Source organism: Triturus cristatus, chromosome 11 (genome assembly GCF_964204655.1).
Source record: "Triturus cristatus chromosome 11, aTriCri1.1, whole genome shotgun sequence".
NCBI classification, from domain to species: Eukaryota; Metazoa; Chordata; class Amphibia; order Caudata; family Salamandridae; genus Triturus; species Triturus cristatus.
Window position 1 is genome coordinate 205,630,581 of NC_140594.1, and position 25,875 is coordinate 205,656,455.

Below are 25,875 nucleotides of genomic sequence, written 5' to 3' on the forward strand. Positions count from 1 at the left end.
ATAGGGGTAAAGGGGTAAATGGTGGGCAGTAATTTATTTTTAATTAATTAATAATGAGTTGTTAATAATATTATCTGATTAATTGAAAATTAAATATGGGAATTGTGTAATTAAGTTTAGGTGTGGGTTGTGGAGTTTATAGGGGTAAGGCTTGGGTAGTTAATTAATTTTTATGTGTTTTAATTTGTTTTTTAAAAATAATGTTTATTTAATTGATAATTAATTATGTCAATTATGGAAGTACATTTTATTTTTGATTTAGACGTGGTCTTTGAATTGTGTGGTGTTACAGGGTAGGATGCAAATACAATAAATGTATGTAACAATGTTTTTGTTTATAAATAATTTATGTCTAAATATGTGTTTGGTTTGAAAAAAAAATTGAAACTTAATATAATATTTGTAGGTATTTCTGTCATGTATTCCACATTATAATATATTTTTATTTATTCATTTATAATATTACATATGTTTGTATTTACATTTTTAACATATTTATATATTTATTTTGTTTTTCAAATATCTTTTGTTTTTGATATTTTGTTTGCTTTTAATTTTGAATTGACTGTAGTGGGAATAGTCATTTTCATCCCTCCGCAATCCAACACTTTCCCTACTGTTACACCCACTGGAGTGGGAATAGTAATATTTACCCCGCTGCTATCCAACACTTTCCCTACTGTTGCACTCATTGGAGTGGGAATAGTAATTTTTACTCCTCCGATATCCAACATTTTTCCTACTGTTGCACTCATTGGAGTGGGAATAGTAATTTTTACCCCACCGCTATTTAACACTTTCCCTACTGTTACACTCACTGGAGTGGGAATAGTAATTTTTACCTCTCCGCTATCCAACACTTTCCCTACTGTTGCACTGACTGGAGTGGGAAAAGTAATTTTTACCCCTCCACTATCCAACACTTTCCCTACTGTTGCACTGACCGGAGTGGGAATAGTAATTTTTACCCCTGTGCTATCCAACACTTTCCTTACTGTTGTACTTATTGGAGTGGCAATAGTAATGTGTTATCCCTTTGCTATCCAACACTTTCCCTACTGTTGCACTCATTGGAGTGGGAATAGTACATTTTACCCCTCCGCTATCCAACACTTTCCGTACCTACTATTGACTCACTGGAGTGGGAATAGTCATTTTTACCCCTCAGCTATCGAGCGCTTTTCCTACTGTTGCTTTGATTGGAGTGGGATATGTAAGTTTAAATATTTTTAAATAGTTTAATGTTTTCATTAATAATAGAATGGTTTTTAACATACATTTTATGCTATTGATATATGTATATATATTTATTTGTTACATTGTTATATATTTAAAAAAATGTAAATTAATAGTTTATTAATTGTTTTACAGTAAATATATATATATATTAATTATCATATATGTGTGTAACTTTTTAAGTTAAGTTTATTTGTTATTTTTGTTAATGTATATTAAATTAAGTTTATTATATAATATATTTTACATTGGTTATTTTATTTTATATATATGTAAAAAAAAATATTTTTTACATCCATATTTATGTCATTGATATTTTTATCGCTATTTTTTTACTTACCTTTATAAATATAGGATGTCGATATTTTTGACATCTATATTTCTGACTCAATATTGTGATATGGACGGGGATGTTTTGGGTGTTGATGTCATGTAAGTGGACCTACAGTGACTTTGCGACTGAGGCTTTGTGACTCGTGTCTTGTTTGCTTATCAGTAACTGAGTTCTGAAGTAGGGGTATTGAGACATGGCTGGATATATCCAAAGTAACGAACGCATTTTAAACGTATACACAGTGATGTGTTTGTAAAATTAAGACCCAACTTTTAATTTCTTTCTGCAGCAGACCCACTAACTCTTAACGTTTTCTTGTGTTTGATGAATACGAGTTCTTTGTCTGTTGACAAAGAGATTTAAGGAGAAAAGTAATGACACCCTCTTTGGTGAAGAGATCTTGCAGTCAGCCCGGAGGTCATTATACAAAGCACGACCAAGGAGGGGATGAATAGGTCACACAACCAGGACAGGGTGACCCCCACTGCCACCACTGGCTTCATCTTCATCAAAAGACCTGCATGGCTCTGCAACGCCCTTGGAAGACAAGGCACATTACAAGCAACACATTTCTTTTTCAGATAATCCAGGCGAAAACAGTTGTCTTAGGCAATTGTAAGTCAGTGCCAATGCTTTCATTACACCGACAAATACATTAAGATACTATCTCTCTGGAAATGTTTTATCTCTTCCTTGTGCAAGCTGCAAATCCTTTATCAGACAAACTGATCATAATGGTGTGGAAAGCTACCTCGATCGTCTATTTATCTTCCCAGCTGCTTATCTTTGTTTTTTCTGTGTTTTAACCCAAAGCATTATGTTATATTCTTTTCACGGTGGCTCCTCGCTTCCCAAGCCTTACTTGCTTTGATCAGACTCATCGGCTCTCATTACCAGTGGGCTGGTAACTATCGATGAGTTTGGTACCGCCTGCTACGGCACATACTGGGAGAATGAATTTTGTGTGGAATTTAAAGGGAAACAGGGATTAAAAGAGATAAAGATGCACAGTAATTTCTGAGACATGTGGATTTTTGTGCAGTAAGAACCAAAATCTGCCTCTTATGCCCCATTTCTTGAGCATAATGTTCAATAATTAAGGCACCCAATAAACTTCAAACATTTGGGGGGTCATCAGCATGGCGGGCGGAATCCTGGAAATGCGACCGCCCACAATGCATGCGGCAGTCCCGCACATCCCATTAGGATGCGCCTGCCAAACTGGTGGGCGCATCCCGCATTTTTAACATTGTGGCGGGCGGTGTTGCAAGCCAAAAATGCAAGTAATGCATTTCAATGCACAACGTGACAAGCACCGCGCGGTGCCTGCCACGTTGTACATTGAAAAACAGGGGGTACCATAGGTACCCCCCATATGCACCCCTCACCCCCAGAATCCCTGGTTGCCCGCTACGGGCCCCCAATGTTGAAGTCCGCATGCCTTTCCGTGGCGGCGTTGCAGCCACGGAAATGCATGTGCCCGCATGTATGCTAATATGTATGGAGGTGTCTACCAGACACTGCCACCATATTAACAGATTTTCCGCCCAGTAGGCAATCGGGCGGATTGCCTAACGGCAGAAAAGCGGCGGACGGTCTTTCCGTCCGCCGGGGTCCCCCCCGCCATAGTAATATGGCGGGGGGAATTGGCATGCGGGCGGGCTAAAATGTCGGACGGATCGCCACTGCCATGCGGGCAGAGGCGATCTGCCCGACATGCTCATGGGACCCTTGGTTTAGCATTTAATAAATGCAAATTATCACATCAAAAACTGGCCACTCATAATTAGAGCCCTTTAGGGCTAGGCAGGGGAACAACAGCAGCCCTGGCAAAAAAATGTTCAAAAACCAGCCCCACTTCCTCCTTCTCCTCACATTATCTCTCTCTTTTTATCCATCCACTCTCTTTCCTCCCTCTCTGATCACTTTCTCTCTACCATTCCACCCCCGCTCTCTCTCTCCCATGGCACTAGTCGGGGGTACACACAGGAACACAGTTTCCACCCACTATTTTCCCGGGTGGACGCCGTCCAGCCTAAGAAGTTGAGCCCCACAGAAATATGTTGAACTTGCCCCGGTTTAATTTTGAGACACCAGGACACGTTTTGCACGTTGTCTGATTTCCATTTCTGGCAGCAACGCGGAGGCAGCGAGGAGGCTTTTTTTTACCCCCAGCTGGGCACAGATCAAGACAGAAGTTAGGGGCCATCAGGCCTCCTTTTGATCGAGCATGGGACTGGAGGCGTCCTGGAAACTCACAAATGCAAATGCACCGGTGAGGAAACAAAAGTACAAAGCTTATTATCTCTCACAGGTACTTAAGAGATGCATGCTTTTTACTTTGTTGTATATAAGTGCATGCACTGTAAGAATGTCAAATGGGTTGGTCTGTCCCAGTATTTACACAAATAACAATTTAAATAGCACTATTTTATTTAGTTTATAGCGCTACTCATCCCAATGCAGAGTGTTAGAGCGCTTTACATAACATAGACATTATCCATTCCAAATAAATCATGTGAGTGTGTAAATCAATGTACAAGATGTGTTACATGAGACAGGGTTACAAGGTGCAGGAGTTAAATACCCTTCATAGCTCACTGTGGTGCATTAGAAGGATTACACTTCATGAAATGCAAGTAACAAAAGGATCTCTGTATTCAAAGCAGTAATCCACTTACCTATCTACATGAAATAAAAAATCTGTGACCTGCATGTTACATGATATGCTTTGCAAGAGACAACTTTTTTCTTAAACATATTTTATTGCATTTTCAGTAGGCATATGTTATAACATACATATATTCAGAGTGTATCAGAACACTATTGCATATTTAAGTGGTATCAAAGCACTATTGCTCTACTACAATGATTTTCCTCATTGCCAATTTCTTTGTGCCAGGGTTTTAAAAAAATGTATTTGTTGAGACCCAGATTTTGTGTCAGTATTACACCACTTTTTTGGCACAACCCGGACGCCAAATCTCATTTGTTAAATATCATAATGCATTGAAATGTACTCATGATGCACCTGATAAACATATGTGTGACATCTTAGTATCTGATGTCACTTCTTGTGAGGTCACTTCCTGTGATACGGCTTGGAAAGTCACGCGTCGTGCTGTCATGTGCTTTGATGGCACCCGTAATGATGTCACTTGCATACTACCTAACTTGGTCAGTCCCCCAACTTCTCTTTTTTTGGACTTGTGCCCTGCTCTCTCCTCCCCCAGCCTGCTGGGAAGCAGAGGCACCAGGAGCGGCTCTGGGCTTTCAAACCCGGCCTCCAAGGTCTCCTGCCCACCAGGGATATACCTAGTGGAATAAAAGGCCTGTAATAGGGCAGTGGTGTGCCTCACCCTGTACTCTTTCTTCAAAAGAAGACATAAAGATCCTACTCACCGTCAGTCGGATTGGCAAACTCCTTTGGCACGGCGGCGCCATCTTGGAGCTCGACTTGTTCTAGATCAGCCCGAACGCCGTCTATCTGAACCTCGTGCTCTCCAGAGAGGGCATCCTCGTCCGACCTGGAGCTCTCCCCCGTGCGACGAAACTTGACAACGCTGGGAACGCAAAGGGACGGGTATCAGCAGGGAGCGGATGGCAGGGCTCGTTTCCAGGTACTTTTTTAAAAACATTTTATTAGAAATGTTTGTAATACAAAATACAGCAGTAAAAAAGAAAAATAAGAACAAAATAGTACAGAGGAGAAGCAAAGGCAGTACAATGAAATTTGTGTATTATCATCGAGTCAAATGAAGAGTCCATTCATAAACTTCATACCAGAAGGTGTGACGACAAAGTACACCAGGGCAGTAAAAATTCATTAAGTTCGACAGGTCGTCGACATACCTGGTTACTGAAGCTGCCACATTAGCTAATATGAACATAAGGGCGTCTACTTCTCATGAAAAGAGTTTCTTTTAAGATACAATTGTATTAGAATTATTAACAACACAGACCTATCTCCATACTCTTTATCTCTCCTGGGTCTCGAAGAATTCAAAAAGGTTCTCTTTCCTACACATGTATTGTCTCTAGAAAATGTGTATACTGTGCATACTTCGTTGCGGGTAGCTCTACATGAAGTTAGGGCATTTTTTAAATATCAAGCTAAGATGGATATGCTTTAGAACGATCTGCACATCATCAAGTCTCCTGGGTTGTTGTATGACTAAAGCATATGTCAATCACTTTTACTTAATTTTGGGTACTTCCTAGGTGCCAGATACTCTTCCACCTTAAATAACAAGTTACTGGACTTATCAGGACAGTCCATGTACGTGACAGAAGGACCGGATACACACGCTTGTGGGACTCGTGAGAGGATTAAATGGAACTTAACAAAGTTCCAAAAACTGAGACTGTACGCTACTAATGGAATACAAAAAAACATTGATACTAAAAGGGAATTCAACTACATATTAAACTAAGTACCAAGGAAACAACAGTGACATTATGAGAGAAGTAAATAGCGAGCCTTGAGGAAGCCCGTTTGGGCGAAACGCGCGTCGGCTGCTGTGTTTTGAAAAGGAATAATGATTGATTTTTAGACATCTACGACTAAGTACATGAATTTGGGAATTATAATTGTGGCATCCTCCTTTAAAACTCGTCTAGACAACAACACACACGACAGCAAAGAGCTCTTCAGCATCGTGAAGGAACTCTCCAACCCCAGCGCCAATCCCAGCGCCAACGACATCCCACCATCACAAGAACTATGCAACTCGCTGGCCACCTTCTTCCAGCGCAAGATCACTAACATCCACGACAGCTTCAACACCAAGTCTACCCCGACCACGCCAGACCCCACCCCCCCTGTGAACACCACCCACACCAACCGCCTTACCTCCTGGACCAATGTCAACGACGACGAGACACGCAAGGTGATGAACTCCATCCACTCAGGCTCACCATCAGACCCCTGCCCACACCACGTATTCAACAAAGCAGACGCAGCCATCACACCCCAAGTACGGAAGGTCATCAACATATCCTTCGGGACAGCTACATTCCCGGAAAGGTGGAAGCACGCCGACATCAGCGCCCTCCTCAAAAAGCCCAAAGAGAACCCCAATAACCTCAAGAACTTTCGGCCCATCTCCCTGCTCCCATTCCCGGTGAAGGTCATCGAGAAAATCGTCAACACGCAACTGGCCCGCTACCTCGAGTACAACAACATCCTAGACCCATCCCAGTCCGGATTCAGACGAAACCACGGCACTGAGACAGCCCTCATCGCCGCCACAGACGACATCAGGCGCCAACTAGACAACGGCGATACATCAGCCCTTATCCTCTTGGACCTGTCAGCCGCCTTCGACACGGTCTGCCACCACACACTAAAGACTCGCCTCCATGAAGCCGGAATCCAAGAGAAGACCCTCGACTGGACCACGTCCTTCCTCTCCGGCAGGACCCAGAGCGTCCGCCTCCCACCCTTCCGTTCCAAAGCCACCGACATCCTCTGCGGAGTACCCCAGAGTTCATCCCTCAGCCCGACATTGTTCAACATCTACATGGCCCCCCTCGCACAAGTGGCCCGCCAACACGACCTCAACATCATCTCCTATGCCGACGACACCCAGCTCATCCTCTCCCTCACAAAGGACCCACTCACTGCCAAAACCAACCTCCACGAGGGAATGAAGGCCGTCGCAGATTGGATGAGGAGCAGCCACCTAAAACTGAACTCGGACAAGACGGAGGTCCTCATCATCGGACCCACCCCCTCCGCCTGGGACGACTCCTGGTGGCCGACCACCCTGGGACCGGCACCGACACCCACCGACCACACACGCAACCTAGGATTCATTCTCAACTCCTCCCTCTCCATGTCAAAACAGGTCAACGCCGTCTCCTCCTCCTGCTACAACACCCTCCGCATGATCCGCAGGATCTACATGTGGATCCCCACCGATACAAGGAGAACGGTGACCCAGGCCCTCGTCAGCAGCAGGCTGGACTACGGCAACGCACTCTATGCAGGAATCCCGGCCAAACACCTGCAACGTCTACAACGCATCCAAAACGCCTCCGCCCGACTGATCTTCAACATCCCCCGCTGCAGCCACATCACCCCCCACCTGAGAGACCTACACTGGCTCCCCGTCGACAAAAGGATCACCTTCAACCTCCTCACCCACGCTCACAAAGCACTCCACAACACCGGACCAGCCTACCTAACAGCAGACTCAGCTTCTACACCCCTACCCGCCAGCTCCGCTCAACCAGCCTCGCCCTCGCCGCTGTCCCCCGCATCCAACGAGCTACCTCCGGCGGCAGAGCCTTCTCCTTTCTCGCCGTCACGACCTGTAACACCCCACCCTACCCACCTGCGGCAGACCCAAGACCTGTTTGCCTTCAGAAGACTCCTCAAGACCTGGCTCTTCGAGCAGGAGCGGCACCTCCCCCCCTCAGCGCCTTGAGACCCTCACGGGTAAGTAGTGCTTTTTACAAATAGATTGATTGATTGATTGATTGATTGATTGGCATATATCCTGGAATTGGATCAGATTATTTATGGTGACAGTGTGGAATGCATGTAGGATAGAAGTAACATTCATTAGGTGTGCTCTGGGGCCTTTGGTTTGAGATGAGGTTAGGGCATGTTAGGGTCATGTACCTCTTCCAAGGGGTTCTCACTCAGCAGGGTCTGCTGAAAAGCAGTGATGCTTGCTGGGGGGTGGGAGGAGGGGCTAAAGGTGGATATGTAAGTTAGACATGTACCCTAGCATATTGGGTGACAAGTTTGAACTGAACAAGCATTGGCAAAACCAATAGATCTAGCCATGGCAAGCTGAAGTGATTCTTATTTTTTTACTATCTGACCTTAGAATCTGATTGCACAAAAATAAAAATAAAAAAACCACTCTGCTGCCTAAATCGGGTGACATGTCTGCAATAACATTTTAAATTTAGAAGAACATCGGCAACTGTATAATCTTAATTTTTTAAACTTTATTTAGTCTTTTTTTAAATAGTAATAATGACAGTAATCATATTGCACCAACTAACAATGGCACCATATTGACCTCAAGTCACAAGACGTACTGCCTGTGAGCCTGTTACATCATTAAAACAGGTCAACTGTCATCACACATAGGGTACTCATGCATTATAAACAGAGATATGATGTCTCCTTTATTTTTACTTTTCTTTTTGTCTATAATCATCACAATGATAGGGGGTCAGCAGATATCCTTCCTAAAGGGTTAAGATCTAGACTACCAGGTATAGTCTGAGGGGGGTTCCTGGGGCAGGACACAGAGAGTAGGGGGGCAGCCTATGCATCTGGGGGTGCAGTAAACTAAATCTCTGATCCAGTCATTTAGCATGGGTGGTTGGCCTCTGCCCCAGTGCATTGCAATCCTGCATTTTGCTAGCAGTAGGGCTAGGGCCATCCATCAGCTCACACTGACCAGGATTTTGCCCACATCACACAGAAGAGTTTTTAGCGGGAATGGGTCCATGGTTTGGTGATTCATTTTCGCAAGCTCACTGAAGATTGTGTTCTAGTATGATTAAACCTCAGGACAGTCCAACACCACCTAGCCAAAGTCTGCACTTTCATAGTTACATCTGTTCAACTCCGCTGGTTCTATTAGGCCATGTGTCTGCAGCTGAGCGGGAGTATTATAGGAGCTTTGAATATATCGGAAATGTAAATCCAGGCAGACAGAAATCTTTAACATGTGGCAGACTGTAATCCACCAGGGCAACATGATACATCCCTCCGCTGCCCTAGGGACAGACTACAGCCTGCTTATGCCTAAATAAGCACCCCAGTTAAAAACACAAGTGTGGCTAAAAATTAATAACAAAAAAGGCAAAAGAACGGAAGGGAAAAAAAGCATTGGGGAACTAAAGTACTGGTGCAGGTGCCCTGGCAGTGAAGAGCACGTCTTTTTAGGGGGATGCGCATGTGATCGGGATAAAAATGCCAACGCTCAACGTGGAAGATAGCCATTGACTGAAGTGTGCTGGCTCACCTCCCCAAGTTGTATGATGTGGTGGATGAAAGCAAAATGATGTGAGTGACATTTGAACAGACCAATGGATGAGCGGGCTGTCCCAAAGTACGCTGTAGGTTTATTCTCATATTGTTTTATTTATAATTTTTTATTATTATTTGCGGCTGACAAGACCTAAAAATGGAGACAGACAAGCTACATTTAGTATACGACAGCAAGAGCACTCCATTTCAGCAGACGCTTACAAATGACGTCAGTGTTTCAACAAGAATAAGGACATGTTCGGTTTAGTGAAGTGACAGGTGTCCATGCCGCCTGCTAAGTTGGCTTCCTAATTCCTATTGACATTCCACAGACAAGTCCCGCTTGCATTCCTTCCCGACCTCAGCCTACAGCCATGCAGGAGCAGGACCACCCTGCCTCACCTCCTCTCTCCTGCAAGACCCTTTAACTATGCACTGTTGTGCCACCAGCAGCTTCCTCCCTCAGTTAACAGCAGTTACCTTAGCACTGATTACCAGTGGCCCAGCAGGCCTCTTTTGGCTGAAAGCAGATGTTTCCTGCTAAAACTGGAACAAGTAGCCAATGTGTTAACCCTCAGTTTTTACCAGGTACGAATCTTCAAGGTAACCTTGTGAAATGTGTTCTTGGTAAAAAGCCTGGAATTTTGGATTCAGATTCAAAAACTGGTGGTCATCTTGTGATCACTTGGTAAAACCGGAACCTGGTCTTACAGATGCTCCCAGCCCAGTATTGAGGATATTGAATGTGGTAAAATGCCGAGTGTGATATTAACAAAACTAGAAAACATAGGGGTTATCTAGGTCATGAGGCAAGCCTAAGACCCATAAAGGCACTAAGGAAGGCCTGAAACATGTAGACCAATGGCAGACATAAGGGGTCCTATTAGTCCCAGTTTTTGCCTGGGAGACACTATTGAAGAGTCCACAGTCTACCTTGTGAGACAATTTTAAGAAAAATTTAAAAAACACATATCAAAATACACCAGAAGTCATTGGTACTGTTCTCCAGAAACCTATGAATTCCATGTCTCAAGGACAGGACTTCAGTATTTTTGGGTTGACAAAGATAGAGAGGGTGTCCCTATGGTCCTCAATTACCCTCTCAAACGCCCTTCCCCGATTATATGAACTCATAATGGACACCATATTCTACTGCTGTTTGTTTTCAAGTGCACAGTTAAGCGCCTTTTTCTGAATGTAACTATGGTATGGTTGGTGTGAGTCCCCGAGCCCATTAAAAGGAACAGATTTCAATTTGTACGATGTTCTTTATGTTGTAGGAATGGTACATTTAATTAGGCCTGGGCGAAATTTAAATTATTCCGGCATAATTCAAGTAATTATGGGAAATTCCCATTACGCTTGCAAAATCCCTGAAATTACGCGTTCTTGGCACAAATATAGTACACAGGCGTGCGAACAATGCAAACAACCAGAAACACCAGCAGCTGTTTTAGGCGCCTTGTTATGCGTTCCATGTCAAAAATTGATGTGTGGGCACATTTCGCTCTAAAATATAGTGCTAAATTAAAGATTTGTATCCATGCAGTTTTGCTCAATGTTTCCAAAATTTCGCATTATTATGCAAAAGCGAATTAGGCAAATTTTGCTCACACTATATTTTCTACATCTGCACAGTCAAAGAATCACCACATTTTTTAAACTACTATTTTTCAGTCACGGCCCAAAGAGGCTGAGCTGAGACGCACTTAGCAGGAAATGTTCCGCATTTCAAGCAGCAGGACCTTCAGATGTCGAGTCGCCCGTTCTCAGCCCGTGGGCCTGCCTCATCTGTATGCATGGCTTCAGAAGGCTCGTGCTGCGATGGCGGGACCGGGCGCCAAAGCGAGACAATGAGAAGCCTCTCTGATGATTGATGACGCCATTTTGGGACATGGTAGCCGAATAAATGCAAGGACAGAAATGGAACTTATATTCGAGCAAGAGCCTCATCTACAAGATGCATTTGTGCTTTATTACAACCACCTGGTGACAAAATGCCACCTAAAATATTTAAAATTAATGTACAGTTAGAGACAAAGTCGATAATTGGGTCTTATGGTCTCCTCTGGGAATAGGCTGCATCTCTTACAGAATACCTCTGTACACCATTGAAGCTGTTGGCACCACTCAATGCATATCGACCTACAATAATATCGCATCCGCTATATAATAAAACTAAAAGATCATCTCCAGGGTTCATATCAGCATGTCAGTGATTTGACAACATTTCTCCAACAACCCGGACTACGAGAAGTGGTTTTATGGCACTCTAAGGGCCTTGTTTATCTTAGAAAAGGGCTCATACAGGTTCAAGATCTCCAATTTGACAACTTTAAAATGTATTTTTATTTGATCGCATTAGGTATGACTTTGAGCACTAGCGGGGTAAAAACATAAATCTTACTGGTACGTCCTGTCTCAGGGTAAATTAGGGCACTTACTACTGGTCCTGAAGATTTGCCATTGACTCGTTTAAGAACAAGAGGCAAGAAACAGGTTGACTTTTTCACAGGATCTAGGGTTCATTAGTCTCCCTATTGGTTCGCAGTTTTTTTAACCTTGGCATGAGTTTCCTGCAATATTAAAGATTCAACATTATGTAACCCATAGCCAGTATTAATCACTCTCCTAATCTACCACACCTTCTCCAGAACTTAATGAAGGGTGTCACTCCCCTGCCCGGCCAACACCGGACAGAGTGAACAGAAGATATCTGGTAATGAACGCCAGAGAGGGGCCTGTTGGGCATTGAAGCGCCCGCCGACTGAGGAGCAAAGCCAAATGATGAAGCACGCCACTTTGGTGGGTGAGGACCACTGCATCCTATAAAGGATGCCCTCTTCTGTTTGTCCTTTACAGTTTCCTTTGACACCAGAGAAGTGTTGACGGGTCAATAAAACAGAACACCCTAATTGCTGAGGATCAGTCAGAATTCACACCTTTCTATAAAATCCATCCTTATTTTCTTAGTTTTCCCATGGATATCAGAGATCTTAAGAAAAACAGTGCTCTCGCAATTACAATTCACAGAGACTCAACGCACACACTAAATCCATGTCAGTCAGGCGTCTGACCTTCACTCAACCAAGACAGTCCTACATGATGTCTAGGACTGCTTCCTTGCTGAGGCAGCACTGCCCTCAACACAATGTCTCACAGAACTCTGATCAAAAGTCTTCAGACTGCCTTAAGAGCTTCAGAACCAAATCTTGAATGACACTCTATGAGCACGAAAAAAAGAGTAACACTTGCATACTTTTCTCCGAGTGCATCCCATCCTCTGCAGAGTACCAGGGCTCCACCTCTCACACATGTCTGCAACATATACATGCTCTAATCATAAAGCTACTAAGATATGTCAGACATCTACATAAATGACCCACAGGTTGGAGGCACAAGGAGCAAGTCACACTTTTTTCGAATGGACTCCAAATCTTGGGAGACATTTAAAGGTTTCAAGGTGGAGCTTTTACAGCAAGGCTCTCACTTCTGTACACCCACGTAATATTTCAACCCCTCCATTGCTACCAAAAGGTTAAAAATGTAGCTGCTAGACTCATGGTCAACCAAAAGAGAAAAGACATGAAAGCGTACGTGCTCCCTGGTGAGTAAGAACAAAGTTCAAATGTGAGGCGCTGAGTAAGATGGCCACCTGATCTTTGTCTCTTCCTGATCTAAGAACAAACCTGTGGGCCTATTTATGAGCCAGTTTGCGTTGCTTTTACACCACGCAACATGGCGCAGGAGCGATGCAAACCTTATATGTGATTTATGAAGCCATGCAAGGCCACTTTGCGTAGCCCTGAGTGGCTTCATAAGTCTGGAGTAAGGCAATGCAGCACAAATCACTGTGTTGCCTTACTCTGCCCTGGGAAGGCATTCCATGGGCGTTGCACGGGTGCTCCCACGCAACTCCCATGGTTTTTGACACATTTGCACATTTACCAGAACTAGTAGAACTGGGAATATGCCAAAAAGATACACCTTCCCAGGTGAGGTGTAATGAGGAGAAATATCTTTATTTCTCCTCTTTACTTCCTCTTTCTGTATGTGTGTCTCTCTGCAGCACACATAGAAAGAGGAATGTGCCTCTCAGGATTGTTTTTGTACAGGAAGGGACACCTTCATGCCCATAAATCCTACATGCAATACTGGCACCCTTGTTTTGGCGCTAGGCTGCCAAAAGGGACTCCAAGAATGAACCGGCGTTCCACCAGATCAACTCATTATTGATTCAACTTCTTCAGTTCTATTGTTCACCAAATCGAAGGGTCTTCTGCCTCAAACATTAAAACAGCAGGATGTGCTAAAGTAGTGTGCATTAAAACATATGAAGTGGCTGATTGCAGGGAACTAGAAAAAAGAAACACGTGATTCATTTTCAATGGTTGGCTCCCTTGCAGCATTTGAACACTCAAAGCCGAAACCCAGGAGCCAGGGGATGAGTGTGCTTGCTGCTACATAAAATTCCAAAACATCCCGATCTTCAAATCCCGTTCAAGATCATACTTCCAAACTGCTTCAACTTCAACTGCTAACCTTTAAACATCTGTAATTTTATCTTTAAAGTTAATGCTGAGGTGATATGTCACTGAAGGTTACATAATACTGACCAGGGTCGGCAAAGCCAAACCAAAGCAGCCTGCAAAGTCCAACTGTTCCCAGTAGTAATTTTTTGAGCAACTATTCTCTTCCCAATGATAACTCAGATGCCTATGTATACAATTTTTTTTTTTTTTTATTGCATAGTGTTCACAAACTGCAAATACTCACAGAGTGTAAAGTAATGTCCTTGGACTTGGTCAAGTTCGCACCTTGGGAAAAGGCAAAGCACCCACTTCCCTTGCCAGTATATGTAAGCCTACCCTAAGAAATACCTATTGAGCCCTAAGACAGGGAGCTGTATATTATCAAGTGGGACATGTATGTTAGATATATGTCCTGAAAGCAACACATCCAAATTGTCATTTTGCTGTGGGAGTATTAGTAACACCTTTGGCTAACACAAAGTTACCGGCTAACCACTCAGCCCGGCTAACTTCCTAATGGGACTACTGAAATGGGAAGTGTAAGGTATCACATATACATGGCATTGAACTTGACTTGGAGTCCAAGTCGAATTTAATGTCACTTTTAAAGAAATTCAACTTTTAGAAAGTTACCACTCTGTGACCCTGTTTGTCCAGTGGCCCCACACGGTCACTGGCCACCAGACAGCTTTTTGACCCCTGAGGAGTGGTTTGAATGACTCCTAGGCTTAGGAGCAATAGCAGCCTGCTACAGGGTGAGGTGTTACATCCCCTTTGCAGGAGACCACCCAGGGTGTTTGCCCAAAAGGTGAGCTTCAAAGCTGAAGCTTCCTTTGGTGGGCAAATGGCAATCACACTGTTGAGAGGCTGCCCTTTGTTCATGTAGGCAGGCTGGTGGTGGGAACAGAAAGGGGAAACCAGTGCCCAAGCTGTTTTTCCCAAAGGCATGAAGCCCACAGGTAGCCACACCTCTAGGGTGAGCTACCAAGCTTCTAACATCCAAGGAAGGGTTCAGGCATCTTGAGAGTGGGCAGAATAATGTACTCTGGTATTTCTAGATGCCATACATAGCTAGAAAGTCCTCACCAAGAGGGAAGGGACCTGTTAGCCTATTGGCTAATGACCGCATCATCTCTCCAGGGCACTTTGCCGGGATAAAATGGCCCCCTGAACCTTAGATCACACCGGAACTGGAGAAAGGACCGAAGAAGGACTGCCCTGCTGACCCCTGGGCTTGGCAAAGAGGGGCTGCACCGTCTGCTGGACTGCAACTGTCGCAACTTGGGCTAGCGAATAGAGGACTGTGCCTGTGGCTCCTGGCTCGGCGAAAAGTGGTTACCAAGCCCCGGATTAGAGAAGTGACTCCAATGGTCAGTTGGCTGACCCCCTGGAATCAGCACCAGGGATATCAAGACAAACTTGGCAAATCAGTAGCCACTTCTGAAGAATCATCACTGACTTCCACTGGACGCCCCAAGACACCGGTCCCCGACAGCCATAAGTTGCACCTGAGTCAGCTGCACTCTGGAATGCCATCTGTGTCCAGATTGGTCACCCAAAAGGGACACCAGCCTCCACCAAAGAATACCATTGGGACCACTGTGTACGGAGATCTGCAGCCCATTCGCAGTTGGCCTCCTACTCTCTTAACCCCTTCGCTGCTAGGCCTTTCCCCCTCCCCCCTCCCCCCCACCGTGCTAAGCCTTTTTTGGGCTATTTGGGATAGTGTGCGCTTAGGCCCCTGTAATGTTTTGACCACATAAGGTATCCACGCCAAATTTGCGTCCTTTTCTTCCAACATCATGGGGATTCTAAAGGTACCCAGTGTTTGTGGATTCCCTTGGAGGGGTCCCAGAAATTAGCCTAAATGCAGCTACATTTTGTTTTTTGGGGGGAAAAATGCGAAAAAAGTTCTGCAAATGAAAGCGTCTGGGTTTTTTCCTGCAAATGGTATCAAAAAAGGGTTTGTGGGGCTGAAATCACAATTTTTCCCAGCTTTTAGGGAATGACAGACATTTGTCAGAAAACCAACATTTTTTACACAGTTTTGGCATTTTTCTGGGAGATAGCATATTTTTGCTATTTTTTGTGCTTTCAACCTCCTTCCAGTTAATGGTAGAAATGGGTATGAAAGCAATAATGGATCCTGGAAAGATATACATTTTAGAAAAGTAGATAAAATTCTGAATTCAGCAAGGGGTCATTTGTGTAGATCCATCAAGGTTTATTTATAGAAACTAACAGTTAAATATAGGAAAAATTGAAAATTAGTTGAAAAAAACAGCCTTTTGTGTCAACGTTTTCAACTGTAACTTCTTCTAATTATGACAGCTCTTTGAAAGCAATATACCGTTACATCCGCTGGACCTTACTGGTTGTGGGGATATATAGGACTTGTAGGTTCACCAAGAACCCGACGAACCCAGAGTCAAAAACTGAGCAGCAATTTGCAATGACTTTTATTATGTACCGGGTATATAATTTCCCAATTATTGTGGGAAAATGTATACATGGAAAAATCGGTATGAAAGACACCTATGTATTTCTGAAATGGGAACAAAATATAGAATTTAGAAACAGTAGATATTTGCACATTTCCGAAATGGGGAATACTCATACTAGCATGAGAATTATCGGTCATTTTTCAAAATGACTTTTTTTCTTACACACTGTCTTTCATTTGGAAGGCGGAAATGCATCGAAAGTCAATAGGTAATAACAGTTGCCTTACACATCTGAATTACCCTAAGTCTCCCGATAAAAATGGTACCTCACTTGTGTGAGTAGGCATAGTGCCCACAACAGGAAATGGCTCAGAACCCAACTTGAACACAGCACATTTTCACAATGGAAAATTACCCTTTTTTTGCAAAGTGCCTAGCTGTAGTTTTTGAACCCTAGCTCTGCCGGCACCTAGGGAAACCTAACAAACCTATCCATTTTTGAAAACTAGACACCCAGGGGAATCCAGGATGGGGTGACTTGATTGCCTCTCACCAGGATCTGTTACCCAGAACTGGGTAACAGAACCTGGTGAGAGCCAGTCAAGTCACCCCTTCCTGGATTCCCCTGGGTGTCTAGTTTTCAAAAATGTATAGGTTTGCTAGGTTTCCCTGGGTGCTGGCAGAGCTAGGGTTCAAAATCTACAGCTAGGCACTTTGCAAGAAAAAGGTCAGTTTTCACTGTGAAAATGTGGTGTGTCCACGTTGCAATTTGGGCCGTTTCCTGTCGCGGGCACTAGGCCTACCCATACAAGTGAGGTACCATTTTTCTCTGAAGACTTTGGGGAACGCGGGTGGGTGGAAATTTGTGGATCCACACAAATTCCAGAACTTTCCACCACAGAAATGTGAGGAAAATGTGTTTTTTTTGGACAATTTTTTAGGTTTGAAAGGGATTCTGGGTAACAGAACCTGGTGAGAGCCAGTCAAGTGACCCCATCCTGGATTCCCCTGGGGCTTTAGTTTTAAAAAATGTACAGGTTTGCTAGGTTTCCCCATGTGCCGGCTGCGCTAGGGCCCAAAATCCACAGGTGGGCATATTGCTAAAAACAACTCTGTGTCTAGTTTGCTTTCTGCTGCCCTGGGGGGGATATCGGGGAAGGGGGGGTTGCCCAGATATGCCCCCAAGGGGGGGCAGAAAGACTGTGGCTATTTTTTGGGGGGTGGGGGCATTGGTAGGCCCATTCTGGCCTGCCCCCATCCCCACGCATAAAAAAAGCCACCGTAATCGTTGGCGTATAGTGGGCTTTTTGCCCCCCCGAGGGGGCAGATTGGGGGCTACTGCCCCCATCTTCCCCCCAGGGAGGGCAGAAAGGCTATAATTGTTGTGGGTGGGAGGGGTAGGGGCATTGACATGCCTGTTTTGGGCAGCCCTCACCCTAAGTAAAATTTGCCCCAAAAAATCCCTGGCGTAGTGGGCTTTTTGCCCCCTCTAAGGGGGCAGATTGGGGGCTACTGCCCCATCTGCCCCCAGGGGGGTTGGAAGGCTGTAATGTTTGCGGGGAGGGGGGCATGGGCATGCCCATTTTTGGGCAGCCCCACACTAATTCAAATTTGCCCCCAAAAAATCCCTGGCGACTAGTGGTCTTTTTGCCTACTAGACACCAGGGATTATTTTTGGCAAATTTTAATTAGGGTGGGGGCTGCCCAAAACGGGCATGCCAATGCCCTCACCCTAATTAAAATTTGCCCAAAACAATCCTTGGCGTATAGTGGGCCTTCTGCTCCCCGGGGGGGGGGCAGATTGGGGGCTACTGCCCCATCTTCCCCCCAAGGGGGGCAGGAAGGCTGTAATTTTTAGCGGGGGAGGGGGCATGAGCATGCCTGTTTTGGGAGCCCCCACCCTAATTCAAATTTGCCCCCAAAAAATCCCTGGCATCTAGTGGGCTTTCTGCCCCACCCGGCAGGGCAGATTGGGGGCTAATGACCCCATCTGCCCCCGCAGAAAGTCCACTAGATGCCAGGGAGTTTTTTGGGCAAATTTTAATTAGGGTGGGGGCTGCCCAGAACAGGCAGGCCAATGCCCACACCCAAATTAAAATTTGCCCAAAAAAATCTCTGGCGTCTAGTGGGCTTTTTATCCCCGCAAGCGGGCAGATTGGGGGCTACTGCCCCATGTTCCCCCCAGGGGGGGCAGGAAGGCTGTAAGTTCTTGCGGGGGAGGGGGTGGGGGCATGGGCATGCCTGTTTTGGGAGCCCCCACCCTAATTCAAATTTGCCCAAAAAAAAACCCTGGCGTCTAATGGGCTTTTTGCCTCCTCCGGAGGGGAAGATTGGGGGCTGATGCCCCAAGTCCACTAGACGGGGCAGAATGGGGGCTCATGCCCCCATCTGCCCCCCGGGGGGGCAGAAAGTCCACAAGATGCCAGGGAGTTTTTTACGGGCAAATTTTAATTAGGGTGGGGGCTGCCCAAAATGGGCGTGCCAATGCCCCCACCCTAATTAAAATTTGACAAAATAATCCCTGGCGTCTACTGGGCTTTTTGCCCCTACGGGGGCAGATTTGGGGCTAATGCCCCCATCTGCCCCGGGGGGGGGCAGAAAGGCTGTCATTTTTGCGGGGGTGGTGGGGGCATGGGCATGCCCATATTGGGTAGCCCCCACCACAACTTATAATAAAAAAAAGAAATCCCTGGCGTATAGTGGGCTTTAGCCCCCCCCGGGGGGGCGGATTGGGGGCCACTGCCCCTAACTGCCCCGCAGGGGGGGCAAAAAGGCTGTAAATTTGTGAGGGTGGGGGCATGGACATGCCCTTTATGGGCAGCCCCCACCCTAATATATTTTACACCGCCCCCAAAAAATCCCTAGCGTCTAGTGGGCTTTTTGCCCACCCGGGGGGCAGATTGGGGGCTACTGCCCCCATCTCCCCCCAGGGGGGACAAAAAGAATAAATCTCGCCAAATATATTTGTGGGGAGCAAAAGCTCTTGACCAAGGGGCCGCGCCCCCCTCCCTGGTGTCTAGTGGGTGGATCCCTGCTTGGGGATCACCCTCCTGGGCAATTTGCAACCCCCATTGGGAATCGCAAACAGTGTCTGAGACACTGTTGTGCATTCATTTTAGCGGAGGGGGGGGGGTAGGAAGGCTGTAATGTTTGCGGGGAGGGGTGGGGGCATGAAAGCCTACTAGTCACCAGGGATTTTTTTGGCAAATTTTAATTACGGTCGGGGCTGCCCAAAACGGGCATGCCAATGCCCCTACCCTAATTAAAATTTGCCCAAAACAATCCTTGGCATCTAGTTTGTCTTTTGCCCCCCGGGGGGGGGGCAGATTGGGGGCTACTGCCCCATCTGCCCCCCAGGGGGGGGCAGGAACGCTGTAATTTTTGCGGGGGAGGGGGCATGAGCATGCCTGTTTTGGGAGCCCCCACCCTAATTCAAATTTGCCCCCAATAATCCCTGGCATCTAGTGGGCTTTTTGGCCCCCAGGGGGGGCAGGAAGGCTGTCATTTTTGCGGGGGAGGGGGTAGGGGCATGGGCATGCCCGTTTTGGGAGCCCCCACCCTAATTCAAATTTGCCCCCAAAAAATCCAAGGCATCCAGTGGGCTTTTTGCCCCACAGGGGGGGCAGAAAGTCCACTAGACACCAGGGAGTTTTTGGGGCAAATTTGAATTAGGGTGGGGGCTGCCCAGAACAGGCATGCCAATGCCCGCACCCTAATTAAAATTTGCCCCAAAAAATCTCTGGCGTCTAGTGGTAGAGGAAGAGGAAGACGGTGGCAGTGTCTTCCCAGTCCGCTTGGCGTTTGGCTCTAGCTGTCATTACTAAATATGTGAGAGAGCGGTAGATCTGCTAAAAGAGAATTGTTTGTGACCTTTAAAAATCGCTGGTTATACCCTGCACTTTAGGCATTTTGCACGCTAATTCACTGTTTTTTTTTTAAAAAGACATATTTTAATGTTGTAATTCTGCTCTTTTAACTTAGCGTTTTAAAACTTTTACTTACTCGCCTTCGAATTTGTCCTCTGACTTGCGGGGGCACTCGGGGCTTAAGCTTGGTCTGTGCTCGGTATTTCTGCCTGCCCGCCCCGGTCCGACTCGGTATTGGTTACCGTTGAGCGGAGGGCAGGGCAGGTGAGAGCCAGACACGCCTACCAACATTCAGGCAGTCGAGCGGTTAGCGCTCTAGTTGCCCTAACGAAGGACTATTTAGGCGGGAGGAGCCCTGGGCTCTTCGCGGTAGAGGAAGACGGTGGCAGTGTCTTCCCAGTCCGCTTGGCGTTTGGCTCTAGCTGTCATTACTAAATATGTGAGAGAGCGGTAGATCTGCTAAAAGAGAATTGTTTGTGACCTTTAAAAATCGCTGGTTATACCCTGCACTTTAGGCATTTTGCACGCTAATTCACTGTTTTTTTTTTAAAAAAAAGACATATTTTAATGTTGTAATTCTGCTCTTTTAACTTAGCGTTTTAAAACTTTTACTTACTCGCCTTCGAATTTGTCCTCTGACTTGCGGGGGCACTCAGGGCTTAAGCTTGGTCTGTGCTCGGTATTTCTGCCTGCCCGCCCCGGTCCGACTCGGTATTGGTTACCGTTGAGCGGAGGGCGGGGCAGGTGAGAGCCAGACACGCCTACCCACATTCAGGCAGTCGAGCGGTTAGCGCTCTAGTTGCCCTAACAAAGGACTATTTAGCCAGCAGTCGGCCCTAGCGCGCAGCGGTTGCGCGCAGAGGGGCGCCTTCGACGGCGCCAAAGACTAGCCTAAGACCAGCTCGTCTGCGCCCGTCCGCGACAGGACGGGGCAAGGGGCAATGGGACCACACACGACTATTCCACCATCATCCCCTACAACGAGGATTACCTATTCTAGTGTGATGCTCCGTCAACTGGGTGTGAGTCCTACGCGGACATGTGGACTAGGAGGTAATGTGGAAGTGGAAGGGCCGTTTTCCTGCCGCCATTGTCAAGCCCAGTTCACTACTGTTAGTCAGGAGGCTCATTTTCATGAGCATATGATCGCTCATTTTCCCACTGTAAATATTAGTAAGAACACCACTAATATCACTACAGGAAGGAAAAATATATTATGCAATATAAGATCTCTACCTAAACATACTTCTGAGGTATGGGACCTAATTTCCACTAGCAATCCGGATCTATGTTTCCTTACGGAAACATGGTTGAAACCTTACTCAACTCCAGCGATTGCATTAGCAATTCCCACGGGTTTTAAAGTAATCAGACTAGACCGTCCCTCGAAAATGGGAGGAGGGATTGCTATTGTTTACAAACAAGATATTGTTTGTACCATGGTAGCTGAGCTAACTACACCGGAAATTGAATTACTAATTTTCAAAACCTCCTCTTCCCTTAAAAACACAAACACACAGATGGGTGCCCTAGTATATCGCCCCCCGGGCCCATGTACGAACTTCTCTAACATTTTACTTGAGACACTTGCTCCATTTATCAGCAATGACAGAGATTTTCTCTTATTAGGAGATTTTAATATACACAGTGAATTAAAAAATTGTAAAGAAGCTCAGTCGGTATTACATGACCTTTCCATACTTGGGTTAACACAAGTTAATTCAGGGCCCACACATCAGGTAGGACATACTTTAGACATAATATTAGCCAATCATCCTATCGTCTCATGTCTACCCCCTATTCAAACTAGTTGGACTGATCATTTTATTATTGAATTCCATACTTTTCAGCATAAATATAATGGTCATGGACCAGTCTCTCTTCCCTGTAAACGACGTCCTTGGCATAAAGTCAATGAAGTGACTTTTAAAGATAACTTTATTGAACCCTCCTACATTGCCTCAGAGAAAATTGATTGCGCCTTAAGGAAATTTGATCTAGCTACTAGGCGGACGATAGACACTATTGCTCCATTGAAACAATTTAAACCACGGGCTGCCAACAAACAAGAGATCTGGTTTTCTGATGATCTTAGAATTTTAAAACAGGCCTCTAGGAAGTTGGAGAAAAAATGGAGAACCTCCCATCAGGAGAACGATAGGAAGCAATATTGGGCTTCTCTGTCTACTTACCATAAAGCCATTCGTGGGGCATGAAAAACCCATATAGCATCTCAAATTGCTGCGGCAGAGAATTCCTCGAGGGTTCTCTATCAGGTTTTACAGTCTTTTGTCAAACCGGCTGCTTGTGAAAGCTCTGAATTAGCATCTCAACAGCTCTGTGACCAAATATCGTCTTTTTTTTCTAATAAAATAGACAGGATCTATGAGAAAATAGTCAACTCTAATAATGCCAATACTACTATTGACTCTTGCCATGTTTTTAGAGATACTGAACATATGCTCAATGTACATTTTTTAGATACTTTTCCCTCCATTTCCTCTTCGGATTTATTAGCACTGATGACACAGATTAAAAGTGGTAGTCCGGATGATATTATACCCGCCAGACTTATGCCTATTCTTTCTGAACAACTAGGTCCCATAATTCAAAGGCTTGTTAATTTATCTCTTGATTCGGGTTCTGTCCCCAAGGAATGGAAGCGTGCGCTGGTAAGGCCCATCAGGAAAAATACCACCATCCCTTGGACTGAACTTGCCAATTTAAGACCTATCTCACTGCTCCCTTTTCTGGGGAAATTGACAGAAAAATATGTCAACAGACTTCTGTCTGGCTTCGTTGAAGATGTGGGTGGCCTTGACTATTCACAATCTGGGTTTAGGCCAAAACACAGCACGGAGTCTACTCTTTTGTCTGTGGTAGACGATCTACATATGCTTCAAGATAAAGGCTATTCGGTAATCTTAGTTTTGCTTGACTTGTCAGCAGCGTTCGACACCGTGTCACATAACATTCTTGTTGACCGGTTGTCGAACATAGGAGTTAAGAACAAAGCCCTTGCCTGGTTGAGGAGTTTTCTTACTGGCCGTACTCAGACTGTCACCATGGGTACGTACCGTTCCAGGGAAGTAGAAATTACGAAAGGGGTGCCACAGGGCTCTTGTCTGAGCCCTACACTTTTTAACATCTATGTGGCACCCCTGGCAAGAGTGATGCGCAAATTTGGTTTCATTCCCGTGTCCTATGCTGATGACACGCAGCTCCTCTTCCCCTTCAAAACCCTTACGACAGAAACGAAGAACTCTTTCTCGGCAGGCATGAAGGCTGTAGGACAATGGATGTCCTCCAACTACCTACAATGCAATGTCAGCAAAACAGAGATTATGTTGTTTGGAGAAGCCAAGGTACTGTGGTCCCCCGATTGGTGGGCCTCTGATCTGGGTATGGTTCCTGAACCTAAGCAGGTCGTTAAAAATCTTGGGGTACGTCTTGATCAGGATTTAGTATTAAAGCAACATACCCACTACATCACAGGTGTATGTTTTTATACTATTGGCCTGCTGCGTAAGGTTTTCCGTTTGTTGCCGGATTCCTCTAGAAGGACCTTGGTGCAGGCTCTTGTTCTGAGTCGGCTGGATTATTGTAATGGCCTGCTCCTCTCAGCAAATGAGGGAGTGTTGGCCAAACTACAGGTTATTCAAAATACAGCGGCTCGACTGGTCCTTAATGCCCCTCCAAGAACAGCTTCAAAGCCTCTTTTAGAAAAGTTGCATTGGCTGTCAATCCGTCAACGGACTAAGTTTAAAATATGCTGCCTGATTCACAAAAGCATAAATGGGCAAGGTCCCCTATACCTGAAAAATAAATGTATTCCTTATACCCCTACCAGGACCCTTAGATCCAGCAATGGTCATCTGTTGGTAGTGCCTCGTGCCAAGAAGGCTAGACATGGTGGCAAAGCATTATCAGTGGTGGGACCTGCATTGTGGAACAGTCTCCCGCTAACTCTAAGACTATGTCCCGAACATTTGAAATTCAGGAAACAACTTAAAACTCTTCTGTTTGAAAATAACATCTAGGCCAGCCCTCCCTTATTTGCTACTGATCAGCTGAAAACCCGACCCAAAGCGCAGAGATACTCCATTGGAGTCGATTCTAGCGCTATATAAACCCGCAAATAAAATAAAATAAATAAATAAATAGTGGACTTTTTACCCACGTGGGTGGGCAGATTGGGGGCTACTGCCCCATCTTCCCCCCAGGGGGGGCAGGAAGGCTGTAAGTTTTTGCAGGGGAGGGGGTGGGGGCATGGGCATGCCCGTTTTGGGAGCCTCCACCCTAATTCAAATTTGCACCAAAAAAATCCCTGGCATCTAGTGGGCTTTTTGCCCCCTCCGGCTGGGAAGATTGGGGGCTGATGCCCCAAGTCCACTAGACGGGGCAGAATGGGGTCTAAAGCCCTCATCTGCCCCCCGGGGGAGCAGAAAGTCCACTAGACGCCAGGGAGTTTTTTGGGCAAATTTTAATTAGGGTGGGGGTGCCCAAAACAGGCGTGCCAATGCCCCCACCCTAATTAAAATTTGGCAAAATAATCCCTGGCGTCTACTGGGCTTTTTGCCCCCCCCCTGGGGGCAGATTTGGGGCTAATGCCCCCCTCTGCCCCAGGGGGGCATAAAGGCTGTCATTTTTGCAGGGGGGGGTGGGGACATGCCCATATTGGGCAGCCCCCACCACAAATAAAAATAAAAAAAAGAAATCCCTGGCATATAGTGGGCTTTTTTGTGGGGGTGGGGGCATGGACATGCCCTTTATGGGCAGCCCTCACCCTAATAAAGTTTACGCCCCCTGGTGTCTAGTGGGCTTTTCGCCCCAACCGGGGGGCAGATTAGGGGCTACTGCGCCCATCTGCCCCCCAGGGGGGCAAAAAGACTACATCTCGCCAAATATATTTGGGTGGAGCAAAAGGTCTTGCTCAAGGGGCCGCTCCCCCCTCCCTGGTGTCTAGTGGTTGGATACCTGCTTGGGGATTGCCCTCCTGGGCAATTTGCAACCCCATTGGGAATCGCAAACAGTGTCTGAGACACTGTTGTACATTCATTTTTGCGAGTATGGTCGTACATCTGGCCCTTACAAACTAGCCTGACTGGACCCAAGACAGTTTTAATGAGTGTATTACAAGGTAAGGCCACACAGACGTACCATTTGATACACCTACATCTTCGCAATAGTCTCCCTTTAAAGACAAATCTGAAACTCACAGATATGATCCATAAATAAATAGCAGATGTGAGAAAGGATGCCAGTGAGGTAACTCTCAGAATCTGAGTGGCCAACAATTGTGTCTTTTGGATGCATCTCTATGCACACACTATGTTAATATTGAAATGGGTTAAAGGCAATTCCAAGTTTACATGGCAAGGTCCGAGAATATATGAATATCAGATAAGGCTTTGTGAGCTCATTACGGATGAGAATCACATTTAGGGGCAAATCTTACACCTTT

At 45.6% G+C, this 25,875-nt stretch overlaps 1 protein-coding gene across 1 annotated transcript in view; it reads right to left on the reverse strand.

The window, feature by feature from the left end:
* Nucleotides 1–25,875, reverse strand: part of SVOP (SV2 related protein) — a 258,821-nt gene that overhangs the window by 169,127 nt on the left and 63,819 nt on the right. Inside the window, exon 2 of the mRNA XM_085633377.1 lies at nt 4,973–5,133. Coding sequence (XP_085489503.1) covers nt 4,973–5,133 — 161 coding nt within the window. The remainder of the gene's footprint in view (nt 1–4,972; nt 5,134–25,875) is intronic.